Source organism: Podarcis cretensis (genome assembly GCF_951804945.1).
Source record: "Podarcis cretensis genome assembly, chromosome: 11".
Lineage (NCBI taxonomy): Eukaryota > Metazoa > Chordata > Lepidosauria > Squamata > Lacertidae > Podarcis > Podarcis cretensis.
In genome coordinates, this window is record NC_137180.1 from 4085373 (window position 1) to 4111906 (window position 26534).

At 40.3% G+C, this 26534-nt stretch overlaps 1 protein-coding gene across 1 annotated transcript in view; it reads left to right on the plus strand.

Moving 5' to 3' along the window:
• LOC307226505 (proprotein convertase subtilisin/kexin type 5-like) overlaps positions 1-26534 on the plus strand; it is a gene marked incomplete at its 5' end in the record, with an annotated part of 64566 nt that overhangs the window by 1821 nt on the left and 36211 nt on the right. The window contains 4 exons of the mRNA XM_079995206.1: positions 5729-5839; positions 10716-10852; positions 19511-19714; positions 21898-21966. Of these exons, the coding sequence (XP_079851332.1) occupies positions 5729-5839; positions 10716-10852; positions 19511-19714; positions 21898-21966 (521 nt within the window). The remainder of the gene's footprint in view (positions 1-5728; positions 5840-10715; positions 10853-19510; positions 19715-21897; positions 21967-26534) is intronic.

Sequence of the window (26534 nt, forward strand, 5' to 3'; positions counted from 1 at the left end):
TTACACGGAGAATGACTGGTGGAAGTGCTCCTACATCTTCAAAATGTAACATGGAAATTACCTTCAGCAGGTTACCAGTTTCCATGCAGACAATTCAATAGCAGAGAAGCCACTGCTTAAGCCAACTAAAAGGCTATGCACCTGACTCCTTTCCAAACACTAATATGTGCAAAGCTTTATGAAGATGCAAATTTCTAAACTAAAGCTGCATTCCTAAGCATATTTACTAGGAAGCAAAATCCATTGAACTTAAACTGTACTTTGATCTTCATTGACCTCAAGTGATACATGAGAACAGCCTTCACCAACCTGCTTCCCTCTAGATGGACTACAAATCCCATCAGCCCTGGTCAGAAATAAGCCTGCATTAGAAAGTGTTCCATAATTCTTCCCTTCATGAAAAATTAATTTCAATTGTATTTTATGTTTTTAATCAGGTATGTGAACTGCCTCAGGAGGGCATTACAGTGAAAGGCAACCTATGACTGCTGAGACTAAATCGATAAACAAAATGTCTAATGTAGCCTGGTCAACTGCAAATCCAGTGAGGGATTTCCCAGCGCAGTATCACTGCTCGAAGCTGTATTGTTACCCATGTGAGGCAGTGGTTGCAGGAGGATGGAGTTCCCATCCCTTTCCTGTATTCTTACCCCGTCAATATGGGGGGGGGGGAGCCATTTTGAGCTTCACAGCTACCAGAAGAAAAAGAGGCGGCAACATTGCCCACCAGGAGCTGCTCCTTGTGAGGGCGCCCTAAGCAAGAAAGTGCCCTTAGGGTGCGCTCTGGTGAAGATATTTTCAAAGTGACTTGCTAAGAAGCCCAGAGTGGTGCTTCCTTTCCATTTCTGGCCATTCCTCCGTCTGGTCTACTCACCCAGAGAAGCACAGGTGGGGACTCATCCAAGCCCCCCCCCCCCCGCCCCTGTGGTACTCCATGGGTGGGGATGGCAGAAGCAGTGGTGGTGGCTGGAAGCATGGGCTCCCTGCACTATTCTGGACTCCTGGCTCACTTCTGCCATTGCTACCCAGCTAGAGCAGAATACCTTTACCTTCATGCCTTGCATGGCTAACACCACACCACCACCACCTCATTGTTTCTGTGACTGATCTCAGCACCCAGAAGCAGTGGAACAAAGACAGAGGAATGGTGTGGCAGAACCAGTATTGATTTAATATGAAAAAATAAATGAGGCCAGAATTAGTCCCTATGGGTCACAGAATTTGCGCATGCATTTCAAACAGTGAAGTCTACCATTACTGAAAGTACCAGCAATTCACCATGCCACTGCATTTTATTCATTATTGTCAGTTTTCAGTAGTTGGAAAAATAACTAGAAAAAATTATCCCCCCTCCCCCAATGAATTTGTGATAGTCTCTTCCCTCTGCTTCAAGATATTGTTAGCCAAAGGAAGGGCGGCCACAGTTTTCAGAATGGTGAATGAAATCAACAAGCCCCACCCACTTCCTGATTCGCACCAAATATTGACAAATCATACCCAAAATAGCCTTCTAAAAATAGTTACTATGGTGGGCATTACAAAAGATAGGGGGCTGCCCCTGCTTCTGTTAGTCAAGCATTGAATGATCAGAGAGCCCATTAGGAAGAACAAAGTGGACAAACCCATCTCTGCACGTGAAGTGGATGTGGGAACGGTCCCATAATGTGTCCATTTGCAAACTGTTCTCTGTCTAATCAGAGATGTTTGGAGGAAGTTAAATTCTGGGCTAGGTCCCCAAAATGCATTTCCCCACAAAGGTATAAAATAAGGAGATGAGTGAGCAGCTGCTTAATTATGATCTTTATATATTCCAGATTTGCACTTGAAAGGCAGAAGCAGTGTGTGTCAATTCTTGGGGAGAACATGACTTAAAGGTTATGATTCCATTGATTTTTTTAACAGTATTTTAGAAATATGGGCATTGTCTACCATAATGCCAAATGCAGCCAATTTGATAGAGGCTGAAGGTGGAGGAACTTACACAGTACAGCAGACATTGTACAAAGAGAGCAACAGGAATGGTCAAAGAATGATTTAATACAAGGCTAATAGTATATCGACAGATTCTATAGCCCAGGGGAAATCATAAGATCAGAGTCCGCAGGAACACCCACAGAACTTCTCAGTGAAACATTTCTTTCCACTGTATTGCCATCAGCTTTTATTGCTCTGTGGAAATCCTGTGTATTGAATTGTTGCATAATTACTCCCTTACAGCACCCAGTAGTGTACTAGGTGCTTCATTTTTTCTGTGGATCAGAGGCACAAAAACCAGGTCTATGCCTGGAGGAAATTTGTTATTTCCTGTAATATATATGGTTTATACTGGGGGGAAAAATGTCTATTTGTGTTTCATATCTCCCTGAAAGATAATTTGTGTTGATATAATTCTCTATATTGTTTTCCCGTAAATATGGATCACATAAATATTAAACTGTATTTTGGGTACAGTAGTTACTTTGGGTAATGCAGGTTTTGGAGAGAAAACCACTATCAGAAAACCAGACTTTCTTCCATTTCACGTCCTCATTTACTTGGGTTCTTTCACAGGAGCTGTAACCTTTATATTCACAGCTTATCAGCTTGGCGACTAGCCTCATGCTCCCCTCTCTTTCTTCTCTTTGCACACCCTGGTTTCGATGCTAACATCCCTGGTTTCATACCCTGGTTAGTAATCTGTGATTAAACCACAGTTTTCCAGTTTGGAGGAGGAAACTGGTTTCAATATCACTGCAAGGAGGGAATACACAAGGACACAGCTTGTTCGCAGACAAATAAACCATAGTTATTGGCCTGGGACCATTACATCTCAGCCCCAGATGCTGTAATAGAAAATCTGCCTCACTAATCTGCTGAAAGTCAGGACACCAGTACAGTATGCATATAGTTAAACATAACCCATCTTTGTATATGGAATTCAAGATACAATGAAAACCATTTAACAGCAGCAGCCAAATATTAAGCAAGCATAATACACTAAGAACATTCTGTCCAATATACTGAATTCATTCATTGTCAGGGAGGTCCCACCTGCCCTCCCTTCTTCCCTGAGATATATCCTGGTCTTGGAAGTGGAGAAATGCTACTTGCTGTGTCACAAGTGTTACTAAACCAGATATAAATCGGATAAAAATGTGGATTTCTTCATTAATACTTTTGTATATGCTATGTGCACAAGAAAAGTAAGTTAAATATAATTTAAAAAATATTTCTTGAAAACAAAAAAGTAAGGTGGAAAGGCTCAGCATTTTCACTCCCTGCCAGACACAAATGTGCTAATGATTCCTGGAAATCAGTGTATGTTTGCAAATCCCTTGGTGCAAAACAGTTCATTTGTTATAGAGAATTCCAAATGAGTTTAGAGCCAACTCTGCAGACTGAATTCCTCCAGAGATGTGTCATTTCTCTATCTCTCAAGCTATCTACCATGCTTATTTATGCTGAGCAGAACAAATTATGTCCAAAATTTATTCTATTCCCTTTTCATCCCAACCAAAACCACATTTTGAAAGACCCCCATTTCCAAATTCTTCTATATACAGACTATATTTCATCTCCGCACTCAGCTATTGAAACTTGTGTGCCTGGTGTTCTTCTGTGCGCCATGTCCTGCTTTTACACAAAAGAAACACGTTTTCCTACTTCTTATATGCTGCTCTGTCCACCTGTGCTTCTCACCTTTGGTCCACTCACAAATCTTTAGATATTTTTTAAAAATTAAATGTATACCACTATTCATTTTTTTTTAATCAAAGCAGTTTACAACAAACATACAAAAAAGGCATGTAAAATTTAAAATCAGAGATCAGCTATTACAGATAGATATTTTCTTAATTGCCTGCAAAACCTTGGTGGCATAGAAAAGTTTTAAGAGACTTCTAAATATTAAAGCAGCAGGCACCTCCCAAATCCCTACTGGCAGCACATTCCCCAGGATGGTGCTCCCACACATTATTTCTGTGACCAAGCTGCAATATAAGAGTTGAGGTGGCCCCTAAGGCACCCTGCACCTATGTTAATACAAGTACCCTTAAACTGGTGGTATTTCTCTCATTCTACTAGCTATTTTGTGGCTGCCACATCACATGATATTACCTATTTTGTTTTGTTTTTCAGCTCACATTAATAAGCATGTAAAGAGTTTCTCCAAACTGTAGGTCAGCCCTTTTTGAATTCTTATTTGTTTTTACAAAATCTATGATTGACCAGTCTTGGTTGTGCAATGCCCTACGTGTTAGCTTTTCTTTTTCCAATCCATGTTTTTAAAAAATACAATTAAGCACTGTCCATTCCAAGATATCGAGTGCTTTCCAAAATGGTTGTTTATTGTGATATCAATGCTCCTTGTGTATGCATGTTCTTTGCATCATCCACAAGATATTATTGGCATCAAAATGCCGGCCAAAATCCCCACACTACCTCTACAATTTAAATTGGATCTACCACTTCCAGGAAAAATCTGCTATTTTTTTAAAAAAGACACTGTTGCCAACTTCCCCATTGCAATATCTCAACAACTTGTTTGCAGGGATCACCCACTAAGGGTTTTTTCACATGTTACTATCAGCTGAGAAGAATGAGTTACGCAACCGCTTTCTGCCTTTCCAGAGTAGTATGCGAAAGGAGAAGTTAGATCTGTCTCCTTCATAGGTAAATATAAGAGCTATTCCTGTAACAAGCAAACCCAATAAAGTATTCCATGACATCAAGCATAGGGTGGCAATTTAAGGTATTTTTAAAAAGGGAATGCTGATCCCCATCATCATCATCATCCTTATTCCCTTTTTTAAATTGCCACCCTATGCTTGAGAACCATTTCTCATAATTCTTCTAAAGGTACCCCTGCCCATACGGACCAGTCTTGACAGACTCTAGGGTTGTGCGCTCATCTCACTCTAGAGGCCAGTAGCCAGCGCTGTCCGCAGACACTTCCAGGTCACGTGGCCAGCGTGACATCGCTGTTTTGGCGAACCAGCACCAGAGCAGCAGACGGAACGCCGTTTACCTTCCCGCTATAAAGCGGTACCTATTTATCTACTTGCACTTAAGAGTGCTTTCGAACTGCTAGGTGGGCAGGAGCTGGGACCGAACAACGGGAGCTCAGCCCGCCGCGGGGATTCGAACCGCTGACCATGCGATCGGCAAGCCCTAGGCGCTGAGGTTTTACCCACAGCGCCACCCGCGTCCCCATAATTCTTCTACATAACACAAACTCATCTTAGGAGCCTTTCACACATCTCCAGCTGGAATAAACTACCAGGGAGTATATCACACCAATTCTGGCCCAACTGCACCGGCTACCTATTATTTTCTGGGCTCAGTTCAAAGTGCTGGTTTTGACCTATAAAGCAAATACTCAAGGACCACCTCTCCACAGATGAACCAGCCAGGACCCTGCACTCTTCACAATAAGAACATAGGAAGCTGCCTTATACCGAGTCAGACTCTCTTGTCCATCTGGCCCAGGGCCATGACTGGCCACTGAGGCATCTCTGCAGCTTTCATCTGGTCTCTGACCCCTGATGTATTCTTGAACTCCATGGCTGTGCCTTAAGCAATTTGTGCCTGTGGCCTGACCAGTACCGCTGCAAGCCTCGAACAAAGCTTAGGAACAGGAGCTTGGACACCCACAAAACTGACAAGGTTTTTTCTTCATCTGGTATTATGATGCCTTCTTGTGCAAAAGGCTTTGTCTGTAACATATAACAGAAATCAAGTAATAAATAAGCTCTTATTTGTCAGGGGAAAATATCGACCCTCTTGGTAACTGTCAGGTCTGTGATGATTCCTGTTCTACGTGCCCAGAACCAACATCAGAGAACTGCACTGGCTGTACAAGGTACGTGATTATTCTTCATTGGGGGGGGGGTCTGTAGCTCCCTGAAACTTGCAGCATGGTCCATGTCTAGCGCATTACAGTCCAAGCTGCTCTGTAAGTTGAAGAGGAAGCCAAGCATGTGATGAAACAATAACATGTTTTACGTATCCAAGTCTGGAATGATCCACACAGTCTAACAAAATACCTATTTCAGGAGTGGGGAGCCTTCAGATGTTGCTAGACCACAACTCCCATCCTCCTTGACAATGCCCACAAAATCTGGGATGACCATAGGATCCCTACAACTGACCTATTTAGACATGTTGAATTGAATGAAGTGTTTGATTGTCTCCAAAATTATGAAAGGATTTCTAGCAGCTCTTTGTAGAGCCACATAGCCTGATATGGTTTCAGTTCAGCTCCATTCATATCACTGTTTTGAATATTTTTCTCTGCAATGTACAGGCTATTTGCAAATAAGATTACTCTACCTTTGTACTTCACCTGAGTTCTTACATCTCTCTCTCTTTTTCTCTCTCCTCTTACTAGGTTTTCCTTTATTTTTAACTTTTTAGATGTATCTAATGCACCCTAGGTGCTTTTAAGGTTATAGAAAATGCAATAAGAAATCACGAGAAGCAAAAGAAAGTGAAACATAAATGATTGTACTGCATATAGGAATAAGTCACGAGGCTAATAGAAGAAAAATGCTTTGAAGCATGCTATTTTTAATTTATTGGCAGCTGGCCCTCTCAACTCTCAGAATCTCCTGGGTCCTCTGGTGCTTTATGGCCTTTTAATAGCTTGGACCAAACCAAGTAATGAATGACACTTCAATAATGCCACCTGGCATTCAGCGGAGATGAGTTCCTACCTTAAGGTTTTCTTTTGCTTCCACAAAGTATGAAACAAGTCTTGTGGGTCTTCCAAAACTGAAAAGTCTTGTGAAAAAATTCCTTTAGGATAACATTACACAACTAGTGTCTTCTATTGTTTGCATCGGCTGTCAGGATATTTCCCTATTTTTAAAAAAGAATGACTAAACTCCTGCTTCTTGATGCATCATGAAAATTACCAGTTGCTCTGCTATCCTACCCATCCCCCTTTTTATATATTATTATTTTACTATTACTATTTGCATCAAGCCACTACCTGTTTCAGTTTAAAGATGAAAAATCTATTCTGTAGCATAATTTATCAGAAAAGCTGTGAAGAATTCAGGATAAAGATCTGCACTGACAAAAAAAGATAATGAAGACATTTTTACATTTATGGTTCGTCCAAATTTGAGCATTGTTTGGCTGTTTATCTACTTCCCACACCCTTCAAATTTGATCAGAGTAGTCTACACCACCGTGTATTTGAATCTGTATATAAGCAGCAACTACAGTCTTTCCTGTTCATAACAGTAGGCATGCCCTGCATTTGCCCCGTCTCCTAATTTGTTGATTTTATTACGCTATTCATATGCCAACTGGGAATACATGCAGAGAGCTGCACACCAACCCTCAATGCTTTTTCTTGTTTTTAAATTACCTGTCCATGAAGTGGGCAGAAGCACATAGTCAGGCAACTGTAAGTTTGCTTGTGCACTTTTTAAGATTTGTGCAAATCTCTGGGTCGGGGGGGCGGGGGGAGAGAAATCATTCCATTCAGGAGCATACTGAAAATAGTTATGAGAACAGTCAGAAAAGAAATGAATGCACTGAGGAAATAGCAGACCCTCCAAGTGTCCCTGTTTTCCAGGGACAGTCCCAGATTCACAGAAGCCGTCCCATTTTCTGTTCTGATCCCACAACGTCCCGCTCTTCCTTTGTTGTTGTTGTTTAGTCGTTTAGTCGTGTCCAACTCTTCGTGACCCCGTGGACCAGAGCACGCCAGGCACTTTTGTCTTCCACTGCCTCCCGCAGTTTGGTCAAACTCATGCTGGTAGCTTCAAGAACACCATCCAACCATCTCGTCCTCGGTCGTCCCCTTCTCCTTGTGCCCTCCATCTTTCCCAGCATCAGGGTCTTTTCCAGGGAGTCTTCTCTTCTCACATGAGGTGGCCAAAGTACTGGAGCCTCAGCTTCGCGATCTGTCCTTCCGCTCTTCCTTAGGATGCCCCTATTTTCATCAGAGAAATGTTGGAGGTTATGGGGCTATGTGACTCCCGATGCAAGGAGATAAGCAACTATACAACCTTTAGAAGATATCTGAAGGCAGCCCTATATAGACAAGTTTTTAAATGTTTAATGTTTTATTATGTTTCTATATATGTTGGAAGTGGCTGGGGAAGCCCAGTCAGATGGGTGGGGTATAAATAATAAAATTGTTCTTATTATGGAATTGGACATTCCCGTTTTCACTGAAGAAATGTTGGAGGATATGACATAGTGGGCAATGAAAGGGGAGTATCAGAAAGTGACCATTGATCCACCCACCTCAAAACATGGAAAACAATCACCTGAGACCTTGAGTACAGTGATGCGGAACCCGATTTCCCCCAATTTTTTGGATTGTCCACAAATCAAATACACCTAAATTTATAAAGGGAAAGCATTAAGACTGGTGTTGTTACAGGGTAACCTCATGTGGACCAATTAAATGAAAATGCCAACAGCTGCAAACACACAGTACAGTACAGTGTGGTCAACACCTCCAGATTTTGTTGGCAAAAATCATTCCGAAGTGCCTCATGATTTCTCAAAAACAGGTCATCATCACTCTACCACTCACATCCCAAAACTTTCCTCTGAATCTTATGTTTAATGAATGGAGGCAGTCTAGGCAATAATACAGCAACACTTTGGAATACTATTTCCTTCTTGATGTCCAGATCTCATTCAGATGACAAATTCAGCAGCCTACTGAGCCCACTAGTGGTTAATAAGCGTCTGTAACTACCCACAAGTTGAGACTATGCTATCTGTTTCTAAAGCTATGTCAGCACTGCAGTCTATTTTTATTGTTTTATTTACTTGCAGCTAGGCCTCTACTGAGTGTCATTCAGAGCAAGGGACTAATAATAAACTAGCATGCATCCTTGCAAATAGATTCAGGTCACTTCCACACCATCCATTGAAAGCACTCTTATACCACTTTAATAGTCATGGCTTCTCTCAAAGAAATAGTTCACTTTGGGTACTGGGAATTGAAGCTCTGTGGGGGGAATAGGGATCCCCTAACAAGTCTTGGCACTCTCAACAAACTACAGTTCCCAGGATTCTTTGAGGGAAGCAAAGTTGTATAAGAGGGCTTTGAATGGACAGTGTGGGTATGGCCAGTGCTTTTTTAAAAGGGGGTGGGGGGTACTCAAGGGTACGCAGTACCAGCACCTCTTTTGTTGTTGTTAAAAAGTGTCATTTTTGTAACAACTTCATGGTGAGTACCAGCACTTATTCTTCTAGAAAAAAAGCACTGGTGTGACCCTACTCAGAATTAACAGCAACTGCAGGCTAAGGTATCTCCTTATGAATCAAGGTTCTCACAAGTAAAAACTCATGTTTGCTAATTGAAATGGTTTTCTCTTCAGAAGCACACAAACAACAATCAGGCACTTTAGCCTGCTATTTCAAATAAAGGGCAACTTTTCCTCAGTATCACCTAACAGACATTGCAATGAACATTTGTGAAAAATCAAGACCTCTTTAATAAGCTACTGATTTCCCATAATAAAACTTAAAAATATCACCCTAAGAACAGGTGTATTCTATGCCGTCTGTTTCCAGCAAATATCCTAACACAATCAGGAATCTGACAACTGAATCCGTGTTCAGAATCGGAATCGGGTTTCAACAAGGGCCTAAGAAGCAGTAATTGTTTAGGAATAATATCCAGAAATAAACACTAGATAAAACAAAAACAAACAGTGTAAGGAGCCAGGAAAGAGCTGCCAAAGGCCGGATACTCTAAGACAGGCATGTCCAACAGGTAGATTGTGATCTACAGGTAGATCGTGGGGGTGTCCCAGGTAGATCACGGAATGAAGTGTAGTGATTGCCTTTGGTCAACCCTTCCCTAAAAAAAGCTCTACAACTCCTGGCAATGACAATGGGTAGATCACAGCTGGTCTTTTTACACTGTGAGTAGATCGCAGTCTCTTGGGAGGTGGACATGCCTGCTCTAAGGCCCTGGAGATACTACAGCTTTGGGCTGTAGTAAGTCCCCCTGAATAAAAGCTGTGGTACAACATTGTCTCTGCATCGTCAGGGTGCAGGAAAATTTCAACATTTCTGTCTCATGCACTGGTGAAACTGCATCATCTCATCCAGAATACAACTTTCCCATATCAATGTTGAATGAAATACAGTAATTAAAAACAAAGAATGCGGCCCACATTTGAAGGACCTAGTCATTTGCATCCTTCTAGCAGCTTAAACTATTCATCTGCCAAAACAAACACATCCTTCATAAAAAGCATCAACTGTTGACTCTTTTTTTTAAAAAAAAACCCCACAAAAAAACCCACACTAGGATTCCTGGAGGTGACGTCACAAACGAAATTGAGTAAAAATTACAATAGATGAGCTAAAGCAGAGAGTGTGTGTGTGTGAACATGAAAAGTGATTGATTCTTCCAAAAAAAAATTAAAAAAACTTAGTAGGATCTTGGAATACTTCAGTGACGAAGATGTGGAGACAGAGGAACATGAGATCAATGAGGATGGTCTGTGAAAATCTGGCTCCAGGTGGCAAAATAAAGTCAAAGTTCACAGCTTAGTTGACCTTACTCTTTATCTTGCCACATGTCATAAATACGTTTCATGCTGATAGGAGAACAAAGTGCAAAGAATATAAGGAATATAACCGAACATGGAAGCAGTTCTCAGAATCTGTTTGAGCTTGTTTTTTAAAAGGAAAGTATTCTTCTATTCTTTGATTCTAGTATTAAACTTCCCCCTTTTCTTTTGTAACAGTTCTTTGAATGATGGGCGCTGTGTTCTTCAGTGCCCTAAAGGGAAATATGAATTTGAAAGTCAGTGTCATTCATGCCATCAGACCTGCATGGAATGCAGTGGAGGCGAACCCAACCAGTGCTCCGCTTGTGGAAAAGGTAAGGAGGTGCTCTTTGATCACTCACTCCTTTGCCTTGATTTTAGTTCAAAATCCAAAGTGGATAGGAGAGTTGCTTATAGGACGTTGTTATTTTAAAAAGCAGTATTTTATATATTTAGTATGCCAGTATATTTTTGTACAACTGGGATTTTCTTGGTCCCACTCCATTCCAATCCCAGACCAAAACTGAATTCCAGTTATTTATACTGGATACCCACCAAATATACCCATTTATTAGCTAATGGGTTCCCAGTCTTCCAGAGTCCTGACAGTATCAAACATGGAAGTGAAGGATTTTTGCTGTCAGGACTCAAGGAGCTGCTGTTTCCCTCCTGTTGAGCAGTGGCAGCCTAGACAGAGGGATAGAGTGGCCGTGTGCCACACTTTACAGACGCCAGTCCTCTGTCTGAAGGCATCCTCTGTTTGAAGGGCTGCCTGGTCCAAGGCTCATTAAAGATAAATAGCCATTTTAAGAAGGGACAGCAGGGGCCTTGGAACTTTCCATTTAGAGGTTCTTGACAGCAGACATAGGCTACTCCCCACTCTGGTGCGTTGCATGTCTATTTAAATCATATACATTTGCATCTCTGTATATAAATTTAATATACTCTCCAACATTCCCTAGAAAATAGGGACATTCTATTTGCAAATGTGATTTTTTTCATATATATACCCAACCTCCCATTTATTCCTTAATTCTTTTTACATAAATTTACTGCCATATCAAAATACTATTTTTATTAATATTTTCACAATTTATAAATGTTTGTATTTATATAAGCAATTAATAAAAACCGCTGGGATCACTCAAAAGCTGCTACAGATTTTCACATGGTATAATTTTGTTTAAGATATGTTCTGAAGGCCTCTCATTTTGATACAAATTCAATTCGCGATTTATTGTTTATTTTTTCAGATACACTATTTCAGCATATTCAGTCAATTTTTGTATCCACTCTTGTCTAGAAGGAATTATGTCGCTCTTCCTCCTTGTAGCTATAAGAACTCTTGCTGCCACTGTTGCATATATATATATATATATATATATATATATATATATGGAATATCTGAATCAGTAGTGCCTAACAGATATGCCTCTGGTTTCCAAATAAATGAGATTCTTAACATTTCTTTCTAGTTCAAAGTGGATTTCCTCCCAAAATTTCTTTATTTTGCTACATTGCCACCATATATGGTACAGTGAGCCTTTTTGGTCTCCACATCTCCAAGCATTATATTGGCTCCTTTGTACATTTTGGCTAATTTTATACCACCAGTGTTGCATTTTTAACAAGTTTTCCTTTATGGCATAGCACGTAGTAAATTTCCAACTATTCTTCCACAGGTTTTCCCACTGGGATATTGTTATAGCATACCCAGTCTTGAGACCATTTTATCATGGCTGATGTAACTTCCTTCTCCTCGACTTCCCAGTCTAGGAGGAGGCGATAAGTTTTAGAGAGGGTTTTACTTTTTGAATTTATTACGTCAAATTCAAATCTCAAGGTTTCCTTGGCGAACCCTTTTTGTTTATCTACTTTAAATCTTTCGAATATCTGATAATATTGAAACCAATCTGTAATGACATCTCTTAATTCCTCAAAGCTCTTAAGTTTCAATTGGTTCTCTTCTTCTTTTAAAAGTGTTTTATAGGTAGGCCAATTTTCCAACATGTTTTTTTTTTTTCTTTACCACTGTGGCCTTTACTCCAACCGATCTTTATATTTCTCCCAAACTTTAAGAAATGATCTCCTTATGATATAACTTGAGAAATCTCTGTGTATTTTTGCCTTTCCATATATTAAATAAGCATGCCAACCCCAACAGTTATTATGTCCCTCCAAGTCCAACATATCCATATCTTTCAAATTGCACCATTCCTTCATCCACTTGAGGCAGGCTGTCTCATAATACAATTTCAAATCAGGCAGGGCAAAACCACCTTTATATCTATTAAGACTTAAGAAATGTCTAGTAAATTTAATACATAAAGATCAGGCAGGATTTCTTCCAAATAGGCAACTTAGAGATAACGTAAGGCACGCTATAAACATTATTGAGTACTTGGAATGTAAGAATGAGATACCCGCGGCGCTGATTTTTATCGATGCTGAAAAGGCATTTGATAACGTCTCTTGGCAGTTCCTATTGAAGAGCATGGAAAAAGCGGGGCTAGAGAGCGAGTTCATGAACGGAATAAAAGCAATATACTCGAAACAATCTGCAAAACTGATTATAAATAATAACTTAACAAACTCATTTAAAATTGAAAAAGGAACAAGACAGAGTTGCCCTCTATCCCCGCTTCTATTTATTATGGCACTAGAGGTAATCACAAATAAAATAAGAGTAACATCAGAGATCCGTGGGATCAAAATAGGAACAAAGGAGTATAAGTTAAAAGCGTATGCCGACGACTTGATGCTATCCCTGGAAAACCCACAAGAAAGTGTTGGTAAGGCCTTGGAGATGTTAGAAGAATTTGGTAAGGTATCTGGTTTCAAATTGAATAAATTAAAGACCAAAATTTTAACGAAGAATTTGCAAAAGGATGAAAATGAAAAGCTAGAATTACAGTATGGAATTAAAGTGGCAACTACAATAAAGTATCTGGGAATTTGGTTAACTACTAAAAATATAAACTTGATTCAAGACAACTACCTTACGACATGGAAGCAGATTAAGAAAGACCTGGACACCTGGAGCAGAGTGAAACTCTCGTGGATGGGAAGGATGGCGGCAATAAAAATGAACTTACTTCCAAGAATGCTGTTTTTGTTTCAAAACATCCCCATGATCAGAGGCTCTAAAATGTTTACAGATTGGCAAAAAACTCTTTCGAAATTCATATGGCAAGGAAAAAGGCCAAGAATTAGATTCAAACTTCTTACAGACCGGAAAGAAAGAGGGGGATTCTCGGTACCCAACCTAAAATTATATTTTGAGGCAGCCTGCCTTTGCTGGATCAAAGATTGGATCAATTTGGAAAATACTGACTTATTAGACCTCGAGGGGTTCGACAATAGGTTCGGCTGGCATGCCTACCTATGGCAAAACAAAGAAAAAGTACATAAAGGGTTTTCTAGTCATATTATTAGGGGGCCTCTATATGAAGTGTGGGAGAAGAATAAAAAACTCCTTGAATGGAAAACACCCTGGTGGCTATCACCAATCGATATTTCAGTGATCAAAAAAACCAATATGGAAGGAAAAAGGTTTACTTATGAGGACCTACTAATAAGATCAGAAAGTGGATGGAGGATGAGAACATATGAGGAGCTGAAAGAGAAATTAACAAGCTGGTTACAATTCCACCAAATAAACGCAATATGGACGGAACATAAAAAAGTAGGGATGAATGAGAAGAAATCCAAATTTCAGATAGAAATAATAGAGGGTAAATCCAAATTATTATCTAAAATGTATGATATACTATTAGAATGGGACACCAAAGATGAGGAAATAAAGGAGGTCATGACAAGATGGGCAATGGATCTGGGATATAATATAGAGTATGATAAGTGGCTGAATTTATGGACTAGCGGAATGAAATTCACGGCATGTGTAACACTGAGGGAAAATTTAGAAAAGATGATGTACAGGTGGTACATTACCCCAGCAAAGCTAGGGAAAATGTACAAGACAGGGAATAAGTTTTGCTGGAAGTGTAAAACTAAAGAAGGTAATTTTTTCCACATGTGGTGGACATGCGACGAAATGAAGAAATACTGGGAATATATTTACAATGAGTTAAAAAAAATATTTAAATATACATTTCCCAAAAGACCAGAGGCTTTTCTTCTGGGAATAATTGGGGACGAAATTAAAAAAGAAGATAAGACATTATTCCAGTATGCTACAGCTGCCGCTAGATTATTAATTGCCCAAAATTGGAAAAGCCAAAGTATCCCACCAATTAGTGATTGGCAAACAAAGTTATTCGAATTTGTAGAACTTGCAAAAATGACACAAAAAATTAGAAACCAAAAGAATACAAAGTTTATTAATGACTGGAATAAATTTATGATTTATATTGAAGGGAATTACAAGAACCTAAAAACTATAGCAGGACTGATATAGATCTTACGATGTGCAAATCATTATAACTATCAACTGCAGGAGAAACAAACTATTCATACTAAGAAGCCTGAAACCGGGAGGGATGGAAGTCAATAGATGTGTAGAAGAATGATTAAAATACTTAAAGATATAAAGATATAAATGAGAAGACAAAGAAGCGTAATGGAAATCGACATTGTTTATACGTTATGTATTGATATTTATTTAGTTTTCTTTTTTGTGTGTGTTGGGGTTTTTTACAACTGTTGTAACCGTTGATTTGTTTTTCTTTTTGGTGATCTAATGTGAAAATTAATAAAAAGAATTAAAAATATATATATATCCTTTATATCTATTAAAATCTGACGTTTAATCCTGGGTCTCCTGCCCTCCCATATAAATTTAGATATTTCTTGTTGCCATTTTTTGAGGCAGCCTACCTCACTCAGAATTGGGATCATCTGAAATAAGAAAACCAGCCTAGGGAGAACATTCATCTTTATGATCGAAATCCTACCAAGGATTGACAACTTCAATTTAGTCCAGGTTTCAAGGTTTTTTTAAATTTCTTGTCAAGTTTTTATATAGTTATCCTGAAATAAATTTAGATTTTTGGGAGTAATCCAGATGCCCAAATATTTTGCTTTCCAGAAAATCTTCAGTCCCATAGCTTCTTCTATGTCTTTCTTTTCAGTCGTAGGTACCGTATTTTTCGCCCTATAGGACGCACCATCCCATAAGGTGCACCTAGTTTTTTTGGGGGGGGAAATGAAGGAAAAAAAATATTATTTTCCCCCCCCAGGTGCGGGGCTGGCTGGGGCAGGGGAAGCCGAGCTTCCCCCGACCCCAGCCCCCAGAACAGGCAACTCTCCGCAAGCCATGGGAGCCCAGCGCCGGACTCCCACGCGTTGCGGAGAGCTGCACAAAGTCTGGGCACGCTGAGCTCAGCGCGCCCAGGCTTCAGCATGCAGGCAACTCTCCGCAAGGCGCGGGAGCCCGGCGCGGGCTCCCATGGCTTGCGGAGAGCTGCACGAAGCCTGGAGAGTGAGAGGGGTCGGTGCGCACCGACCCCTCTCGCTCTCCAGGCTTCAGCGAAAGCCTGCATTCGCCCCATAGGACGCACACACATTTCCCCTTCATTTTTGGAGGGGGGAAAAGTGCATCCTATAGGGCGAAAAATACGGTACATTTTTAACTATTAACCTAGTCTTATTAGTGTTCAACTTAAAGCCTGCCACTTCTCCAAAGTTATTAAACAATTCTATAACTCTTATCAAACTTGCTTTGGGATTTTCAGTCATGACAAGCACATTGTCTGCAAATGCTTCAATCTTATACGTGTTGTTGCCCAAGGTGATACCTTTAACACAATCGTCTTCCCTAATTTGGTTATTTAATACTTCCATTACTAAGATGAAAATTAGGGGTGATAGGGGCATACTTGCCTAGTTCCTTTATTAATTTTGCATTCCTCTGAGATATTACCATTGATGATTAGTTTTGCCTTTTGATCAGAATAGATTGCCTTTATTCCTCTACTAAAATTTTCGCCGAATCCCATTTCTTCTATCAATTCTTTCATAAACTTCCAAGACACATTATCGAAAGCCTTCTCAGCATCAACAAACATGATGCCCGCTGCTTTGTCAATTTTAAGTTCCAAGTATTCTAATACATTTATCAGTGTTCTTATATTTGATTGCATATATCTTCCAGGGAGAAAACCTGTTTGATGTTTGTGAATTGTCTCCTTCAACAATATCTTTAATCTGTTCGTGATGATATCAGCATAGATCTTATGGTCATTGTTTAGCAGAGCGATAGGTCTATAGTTAGCGATATTTGATAGTTCTGTTCCTTGTTTATGGATGACAGAGATAGAGCTCTACTTCCAAAAGTCTGGTAGCTTCCCAGTTTTAAGGATGTTGTTCATTAAATCTTTTAGGGGTAGGGATAAAGCATCTAATTTTTTATAATAAACAGCTGGAAGACCATCAGGACCTGGCGTCTTCCCTGATTTTGATCTTTGAATAGAATGTTGTAACTTTCATCGCTGTAATGGGGGAATTAGAAGTTATTAATTTTTCCTTAGAAATCATTGGTAATTTACATGTCTTTAAGAATTCCTTAATTTTTTCATTCTTCTCCAGGCCTTCTTTATATAGTTTTGAAGAGACGTTGACAAAAGTTTTCCTGATCTCTTTCGGGTTTTGAATCCAAGCTTCCTCAACTTTAATTTTACTAATAATTCTGTCATCTTGCTTCTTTTTTATCTGCCAGGCCAATAATTTACCTGGTTTATTTGCATACTCAAAGTTTCTATGTCTCATCAATTTTATTTTCCATTCTATTTCCTCATTTATTATCATAGAAAATTGAGTCTGTAAAGTTTTTATGGTTAGTTTTGTTCAACAGATGATGATCTGTTCATCATCTGGTTTTTGGAAGAGTTTTTTTTCATTTAACCAAATTTCCTCCCAAATTTCCATTTTTTTTCTTTTCCTTTATTTTCTTTTGGATTGCATTATGCCTGATAAAGAATCCCCTTAACACTGCTTTGCTCGCATCCCATACCATTTTTTCATCTGTTCCTTGATTCTAATGAATTCAAAATATTCAAGTAAAATTCGCTTTGCCTTCTGGACTATATTATCATCTGTCATCAATCCTTCATTGAATCGCCATATTTTTGTTTTTTCTTCCTCTTCTTTGAACCTAATTATTACAGGATTATGAGCAGATAAGGTTCTAGGACCAATTTCCACGTGATTCACTTTACTTAATAATAATTCTTTTGTCGTCCATATTGTGTCGATTCGTCCTGCCAATTTATGCGGTTCAGAATAGTGCATGAATTGTTTCTCAAGAGGATATTTGAATCTCCAAGTATCATTTAGGTTCAAAGGTTCTATTAAATGAAAAAAGGAGTTCGGAAGCTTATTTTGTCTTGTTTCTTTTTTTAAAAATCTGTTCTGTCCAATCCAGATTACCAACTACTCCGTTAACATTTTCCATTAGAATTAGCTTTCCCCTCAGGTATTCCAATGCTTTTTCTTCTAATAGATGGTAAAATTCTGATTTTCTTTCATTAGATGCATAAATTCTGATGACTATTATCCTTTCCAAATTAATTTTTATTTCAATTATCACTATTCTGCCTTCTTCATCAATGAAAAGCAGTTTAGGTTCCAGATGAGATTTAGCATATATTACTACTCCTCTTTCCTTTTCCTTACTAGATGCAATAAACTCTAGACCTAATCTCTTGTTAATTAACACTCTTTTATGTTTTTCTGGGTCTCTTGCAAGCAGATTAATTCATATTTTTGTTTTACAAGAACGTGTTCAACCTTATTTTTCTTAAATTTATTATTCAAACCATTTATGTTCCATGTAATGCATTTAAAATCCATATTTTATTTCGATTTCACAATATACTCCTCTCTGCAGAAATTATTCAACATAAAAAGAAAAAAGGGGGAAAGGGGGGAAAACCAAATTCAGTTAATATCAAACATTACTGTTCTGGTTCCTCTGAATGTCCCCAAAGAGGCCTCTTTCCTCCTAATTCTTTCCAGTAGGTTCTCCAAAAAAAATTCTGCTTCTGGTGCAAATGTACATTTTATGCCAACCTGTGCCCTCTTTGGTCCTCTTTTTTTCTTTTTCAACATGCATTTCCTCTCTTTGGTGATGCATAACTGACCACTCTACAGAACAGTCTCTCTCTCTCTCTGTGTGTGTGTGTGTGTGTGTGTGTGTGTTGTGGCAGATAACCCATTTAGTCGTCCTGATCTCAAGGATAGCAGCTCTTAAGACTGTATTCTCAGCTAGGGGAAAAACAAGGTGATTGAACTCAGGTTGCCTTTTGGATTGACTTGGAAAACACTCAATCAAGTTGCATTAAGTCTGTGTCTTTAGGTTAAAAGGTTCATAATGAAAACAGTGAAACATCCTCCCACCACTGTGTGTGATTTTATCTAGAAGAGAAGCATGCAGAGGTAGATGCAATTCTAAACATGTGTTGATACATCTAGGTATTTATTTTCAACAAAATTAACAGGCCAGTTCTCATTGTCATAAATCCAGCTCGTTTGACAAGAGGTTTGAACAAGCCAGACAGCACATGGGAAACAAGCAATGCTTTACATGGCAGTATGAATGCACCCCCAGAACACTTCCGAGGATCAATGGGGCTTGTATCCTGGGTTACTGTGTGAGCAACTTCAGGGAACCTTTCTTTTCCAGTCATTGCTTTTCCTGAAGATTTCCCTGCATTAATTTAATTAAGCACTTCAGGCTTTCAGAGAAAATAATGGGCTTCAGAATGAGTTTCTGAAAGAAAAAGGTTCAGTTATTGTTAATGGGAAACCTTTCCATTTCTAAGCAGACAGGTAAATGTAAGAGAAGAGGCAGCAGCAACTCCAAATCTCAATTAACTGTTCTGGTGGCTCAGCCACAAATGCTCCCACTAATCAGTTCCCCAGATCAAAATGATATTTTAATACAAACAGGAAGGTTTGGGGTTGATTTGTTTGTTTTTGATGAACAATTCTCCTAGTGTTTTTTGTTCTGCTTTGTCTTGCTTTCTGCCTTACAGATAAGAAAGGCAACACACGCTTCCTGTACCTGGGAGAATGCAGAGAAAGTTGCCCTCTGGGCCACTATTCTTCAGAGGAAGAGAACATCTGCCTGCCGTGCTTTGAGCACTGTGAAGTGTGCCCTGATCAAACCATGTGCGAAAGATGCTTTGATGGATACTATCTGGCTGATAATAGCTGCCAGAAGCACAAATGTAGAAAAGGTAAAACTTCTGACAACATCGTGTATAGGGAAGCTTTTTTAATGTTTAATGTTTTATTATGTTTTATATATGTTGGAAGCTGCCCAGAGTGGCTGGGGCAGCCCAGTAAGATATGTAGGGTATAAATAGTAAAATTATCATTATGAATTCGGATGTCCCTATTTTCATTGGAGGAATGTTGGAGGGGATGCAAGTATAGGCCATGTGGTGCCCATAAGCTGGTTCTTGATTGCCAGAGTTTTTCTCCCAGAACACCTGCCCTAAGGTAGCCACTGTGCGGTGGCAAGCATGGAACTGCCTTACTGGGTGGCGGAGAAGAATCTCATGCCAGTATTAGGTCCCCCTACAGTAGCACAAGCTGACCTCTTTGGGACGCTTTAAGAACAATTTACAAAAATGATTGTCTTGCTCTGATGAAAATGTCTCTGATGAAGATGCAATGATGCAGAGTGAATTTCTTTATCCAATCTCCAGTTTCTCAAATACACAGATTTTCTGAAAGCATTTCAGCTCTCTGGTCTCTGTGGATATGTTTATTTAAAATCAATAGACAGAAAGCCAAAGAGGTCAATACATTAAACGCACAAAGTCTTAACCCTCTCTTCAGGGAGAGAAATAGTTGACCTTGTTGGGTGACCCTTCTAAGGCTGGCCTCAGACTTAGCACCACTGCAGCCCACAGACTGACTTCTGGAGAGACATGTAAATTGTTCATTGGGGTTGCAGTTAAATTGGGTCTGAATTTAAAATAGAGACTGACTTGACCCATAACAGCAAACTCATCAATGTTTATAAGCTATACGCATTTATGTTCAACATTGCCATGCTTGTACAAGACCTCTGACTGGAAGTCATCTCCCCAAAGCCTGGAGCTTGCCTGCATTGCACTTCACATCCACCATATATTGTTAAAACAATCTGACCTCTGGTGAAGAGCAAAACCATTACATTAGTGCCTTGCTCATTTCCCTAACAGCAACAACGTCGGTTACTGTCGCTTGGTGCTGAAAATAAAAATAAAATCCTTTTGGTTCATGCAAAATGATAATCAAATTTACTCTAAATACTCTTGTATGCCATCGTATACTGAAGGACATGAGCAGAGTTTTGTTTTTATTTCAGGTTTGATGAACTTGAAATGTACATAAGCTTTTTTGCTATGAAAACCATTTTGGTCTGGGATTAGAAACTTGCCTGTCTAATAATATGCCCTCTGTCCAGACAGCTTGACACATCTGTGCTCTATATTGCATCTGGCACAACGATGAAATAAAATAAAATGTTAGTGAGGTAGTTGCAACAGTGCACTGTTAACGTGTAAAAGCTCTGTTTTCACAGTAAAACTAAACAAGCTTCACCATTAGGACTCTAGCACAGGAGGCATGCGCAAGGCCAAGGCGAGGGCAGGCGGCAACGGCCTCCCCTAAATCAATATAAATACCGGTACTTAACTAACTGAGGTTTTGCCCACCTAACAAAAAGCCTACACTTTACTTGGGTGTAAGACTCCAGAGTGACCCAGCCCTAGATTATACTGAAAGAGGTTGATGCAAAATTATTTCCCAGTGATATCCCTGGTAAAGTTTGTTGGAGCTAATCAGCAGCAGTGCTAGAACAAAACAAGCAGCAGCGTGAGCAGAAGGGCAAGCAGGGCCCAACCCTGATATTACACAACTCCCCACTGTGCATGCAGCCCAGAAGAGCTCTAACACAAAAGGCTTCAGTCTTCACACTCAAAGCAGTGTCATGGAGGGGATGTCTCTTCTGCCTATGGAGCTCCTCCATGTGCAGAACTCTCACACGTGTCGTTTAACACATAAAGAGAAGTGTCCCACCCTGTGAGGTAGGCCAGTGGTTCTCAATGTTTAAGCCATTATTGGCTACCAAAGGCCCCTGTCACAAGTTTAAAAAGTGGACATGAGAACATTTCCAGGCAATTTATTCTGATAAATAGGTATATTTATGATGCACAGACCCCAGGCATACGTTTATTGAGACCTTTGTGCCTGATGGTCACCTGCCATCTCCTTAATATTGATATTAGCAGACAATGGAATATTTGGGGGCAATGCTGCTGACAGACCAATGTTACAAGTTTCTGTTAGTCTCAGAGAAATGATGTTTGGATTCCCATGAAGTGAAATCCGTGTATGTTGACTGTTTCATGGACTGCCCAATGTGCAGGTGAAGCAAAGGAACTTGACTCAGAAGATTGCATTCCTTGCGCAGATGGATGCCTCTCCTGCAGCCTGGGTATGTTTTATTTTTTAATCTTTAAGTTTCTACTTCTGTACTTTCAGTTATTTCTTTAATATGTACTTATATATTTGTTTTTTGTTTTATTCATATATGCCACCCTTCAGGGCAGAGCTCTCCCCAGGCAGCTTACAAAAGCTAATTTGTTTCATGCACATAATAGGATAATTTAGTTTCATATAGATAACAGGGCCCAGAGTTGAGCTGGATCCGGGCACAATGGAAGCTACTATCCCTGTAACCAACTGCTGTCACCACAGCAGTCATCTTGCCCCATAACAGCTAAGTTGCATTATGCCCCACTCCCACAACAGACAGTTAGTGACTGGCACCCACAGAACTTTCTCAAAATATTTCCACAGGCCAAAGGTGTTGGCAACTCCTGCATACATTAAAAAAATAATAATGGAGCATGGTCATGTTCTGTAGTAAAGTGATATATCTAACAATTTTTAATATCCAAAAGTAACAAATAATGCCAAACAAATAGTAAGACAATAACATATATTTGTTTGGTTAATAAAGTCCTCAGGGCCTTCTCAGTCAGTACAGTACACCAAAGTTTCCCAACCTTTTTCTAACTATGGCCTCCTTCTGACCTCATTTTCTTCCTGTGGCCCACCATGGACATAACCAAGCAGGGGCAGGGAGCAGCTCCCCCCCCCAAATAAATACAAATCAATACTAATCTGAGGTTCTGCCCCCCCAACAAAACAAAAATCTTGGCTACGCCCATGCCCCTTTCCGTCCTAGCAGTAGAAATGTAGCTATTTAAATGCTTTGTTTGTAAATAGAAAATGTTTTATTTATAATTTTGATAATTTATACAAAATACAATTACATAAACTGATAGGAACATAATGGAATATTGTTGAAGCTGAAAAACACAGAATCATGGAGCTGGAAGGACCCCAAGGGCCATCTTTCTAGTGCAACCCCCTACAATGTAGGAAACTCAGCTGAAGCATCCATGACAGACGACCATCCAAGCTCTGCTTAGAAACCTCCAAGGAAGGAGAGTCCAGAACCTCCTGAAGGGAGATCCATCTTCCATGTATTATAAAAAAGTAAACAACACTTATTTGACCCCAGTTATTTGACACAGGAGGGGAATCCTACACATAAAGTCCAAAACACACAAAGGGAGTTCAGTATATATGGGAGTATTTTTAATAGCAAGTATTCCTCACTGACCTGGTGCAAAAAGATCTTGTCATTTGGAGGAGCCCTGGCTGCCTAGATAGAACCCTATGGGCCCCCACCCTACCTGGGAGTAAGGCCCACTGACCTCACTGCGGCTTTCTTCTGAGTAGACAGTTATTTACTAGGTGCCAGTCGTCAGCAGCAGGTGCCCCCACTCTGCTAGGTGCTGGGGTGGATTGTACCCTGCGCCTTGCAGAGTCAGACCCAGGCTGCCACCAGGTCCAGCACTGGCAACAAGCAGCTCTGGCTCACCCAGCCCTACCCACTGCCACCCCACCCCCACACTTACTGGACATTGGGGTTCTGTATCACGGGCTTTACTGGTCAAACCAGGAGCCTCAGCAATCACCCTCTCCTCCCCTGGAAACAAACCGGGACTGCTCCAAGAAAATGTACATGGCAAAAAGGAGCACTAAGCCCTGGTGGGCTGCCCCCTTACCTGCTTGTGATTGGCTAAGCAGATAGTCAGCCAATCAGGATTTTTAGAAAAACGATCTTTTCCCCCCTTCACTTCTCGCTTCCCTTTGTAGCCTCTGAGTCTCCTGCCGTGGCTCCCAATTTATGTGGTTTTCACCTGTGGCCCCCTTGGAATATCCTGGGGCCCCTAGGGGGCCATATGGCCATTGGTTGGGAAACACAGCACAGCCTTGGCAAATAACAGCCTTGATAAACAATATCTTCACTTCCTCCTTAAGCCAGCGTCATTCCTTTCCCCAGCTGATGTGTGAGTTGAAGGTCTGCTTGTGGCAGCAATCTTGATGGGGTGATGGAAGAGAGCCTCTGAGTTTCTGGGGTCTACCAGCTCTTTCATTTCTGACCAGTAATTTTGCACAAAATGTATGGACAGCTATAGAATCATTTCCCAAAATGACCACTGTTTGCATTGGCCCCAAAACTGCTGTTTCGTCACACGGTGAAGGCTGGTTCATACACACATGCCTTCTGCTCGATGACTGCAGTATCAAGTGTTTCTGGGCAGTGATCACAAATCAGATCCCATAGACTTTTATTATCATTGAACAGTGCTTTTAGTTGGTAGTCAGTTTATACTAACAAATCAAAACAGGTGACACAAAAATAAAAAGGTTTTTGTGCTTGTGCGAGCTTGTCTAGAGTCTGATAGTTCAGGGAACTAACTCACCTTCCCCACTTCTGGAACATTCCTCCTTTGGATTTTAGGTGATAAATCGTTTGGTAGGATTATTGTCTATTAGGCAACTCTGTTCCTCTATGAGCTATGTTTAGTTTCCAAACTCAGTGTATTTCTGGGTCAGGAGCCTATAGGAAATCCTTGAAATCTGAAACTGTGGTGGGCTGCTACAGGCGATGCTACTGATGCATAGCACAGTTTTCTCAAGGAGTGGACTGGGACCCTTCAATGGGCCTTGGCGTCTCAGTGCTCATTATTATTTACATCTTATTATATATAAACTGGGAAAAGAAAGAAAGGGTATAAGAGAGGAGGAACATGTTAATATAAAGGGATCAGGGAGAAGGGATGAAAGAAACTGATTGGGGGGCACACACGGATGAATGGGACGCGGGTGGCACTGTGGGTTAAACTACAGAGCCTAGGACTTGCCGATCAGAAGGTCGGCGGTTCAAATCCCCGCGACGGGGTGAACTCCCGTTGCTCAGTCCCCGCTCCTGCCAACCTAGCAGTTCGAAAGCATGTCAAAGTGCAAGTAGATAAATAGGTACCGCTCCGGTGGGAAGGTAAATGGCGTTTCCGTGTGCTGCTCTGGTTTGCCAGAAGCAGCTTAGTCCTGCTGGCCACATGACCCGGAAGCTGTACGCCGGCTCCCTCGGCCAATAAAGCGAGACGAGCGCCGCAACCCCAGAGTTGGTCACGACTGGACCTAATGGTCAGGGGTCTCTTTACCTTTTTTTTTACACACGGATAAAGGGATTAGTTGAGTGTGCAACAGAATGTGAGTAGAAATCAGTAGAGATGGGTAAAAATACATTGAGGGGCATGGGGGCAGGTAGGAAAGGGAAAAATATAAAAGAAAAAACATTCTCTGCTTAAAGCCTGTGGTGCATCAAATTCTGACTTAACTGGTTAGGCTGAGTGATGATACTTCCAGAGCAAATGTATGCCCATAGCTTGATGAAAGCTGAGCTATGGAACTCCTTGCCACAGTGGCAATACTGTGGCAAAGAAATTAGCAATTTCCAAAGATGGATAGGATACTTCTGATTCCAGAGGCTTCTAAAGAGTGAAATAGGATTTCGTTATGTGTATGTTACAGTCTAATAAAAATTGCTCCCGGACTACAATATGTCAACCTTCATACGACAGCAGCAGGAGAAGCTTTATGTTGTTGGGCTGTAATGGAGGAAACCTATCTCTTTATTCCTTTCCTTCCAACTGCTGGATGAAAATTAGAACAGGAATCTGAGCCTGCTTATATTTTTACTTAGGGCCAAGTTGTCATGACATGGGGAGGGAACCCCTAACCAAGTACCACAAGCTCAGTCCAAATCCCTCCCCCCACCCCCCACCCCCCACCTCAGTGCAGCTGCTTTTAATCAAAGACAGCAGGATATCTGATCACGGATATTCCATGTCATGTCTAATTTATCCTTTAGTTATTGGTTTTCCTCTAACTTTGAAAACTCCGAAGTATATTATAATACTGTTGTTTTTTTAAAAAAACTTTTAAATTCCATTATAGGTCAAATTTTCCTGTGATGTTTAAGCTTATTAATGCCAAAAATAAACCATGAATTAAAAGAAATGTTCATTTTATGCTTGATGTTTTGTGCTGATATTGGCAGTCACCATCCAAATACCATCTGAAGAGATGGACAGACTACATTGACAAACTCAGATGGAGAGTTGGAAAGATGTAGTTCTTTGGTCCCTTATATTACTCTCAGTGGTTTGCTGTGCTATACAGTACATAATTAGAAGTTCAAAGATGTTTCATTTTGCTAGTTTTATTACTTTTGTGCTCACAAAGTCTGGCAGGAATATGTTGGGAGGACCTATGACCTTGGGAATGAATGAGAGCAGGACGACCCTGAGAAAACACATTTTCAAACTGATGGAGTTACAAGCAGAGTTTTTTGTTTTGTTTTGTTTTTAAAAAACCCAATTAGTATCGCACAGAGACAGTTCCAAATGGAGATAAGCTTAGACACCTTCAAGCAGGGTTGCAAACTCCTGAAAGCCAATATTTTGGTATCTTGGAGAAGCCTCCCCAGGATAAATGCCAACAGGATGAAGCTGTGATGCCTTAGTCATGGAACTGAAAAGTTGAACGGGACCCCGAGAGTCATCTAGTCCAACCCCCTGCCAACTTCCTGTGCTCTTACTCAACCATTTGTTTGCTAAACTGTCAGCTTGGTACTTGCAA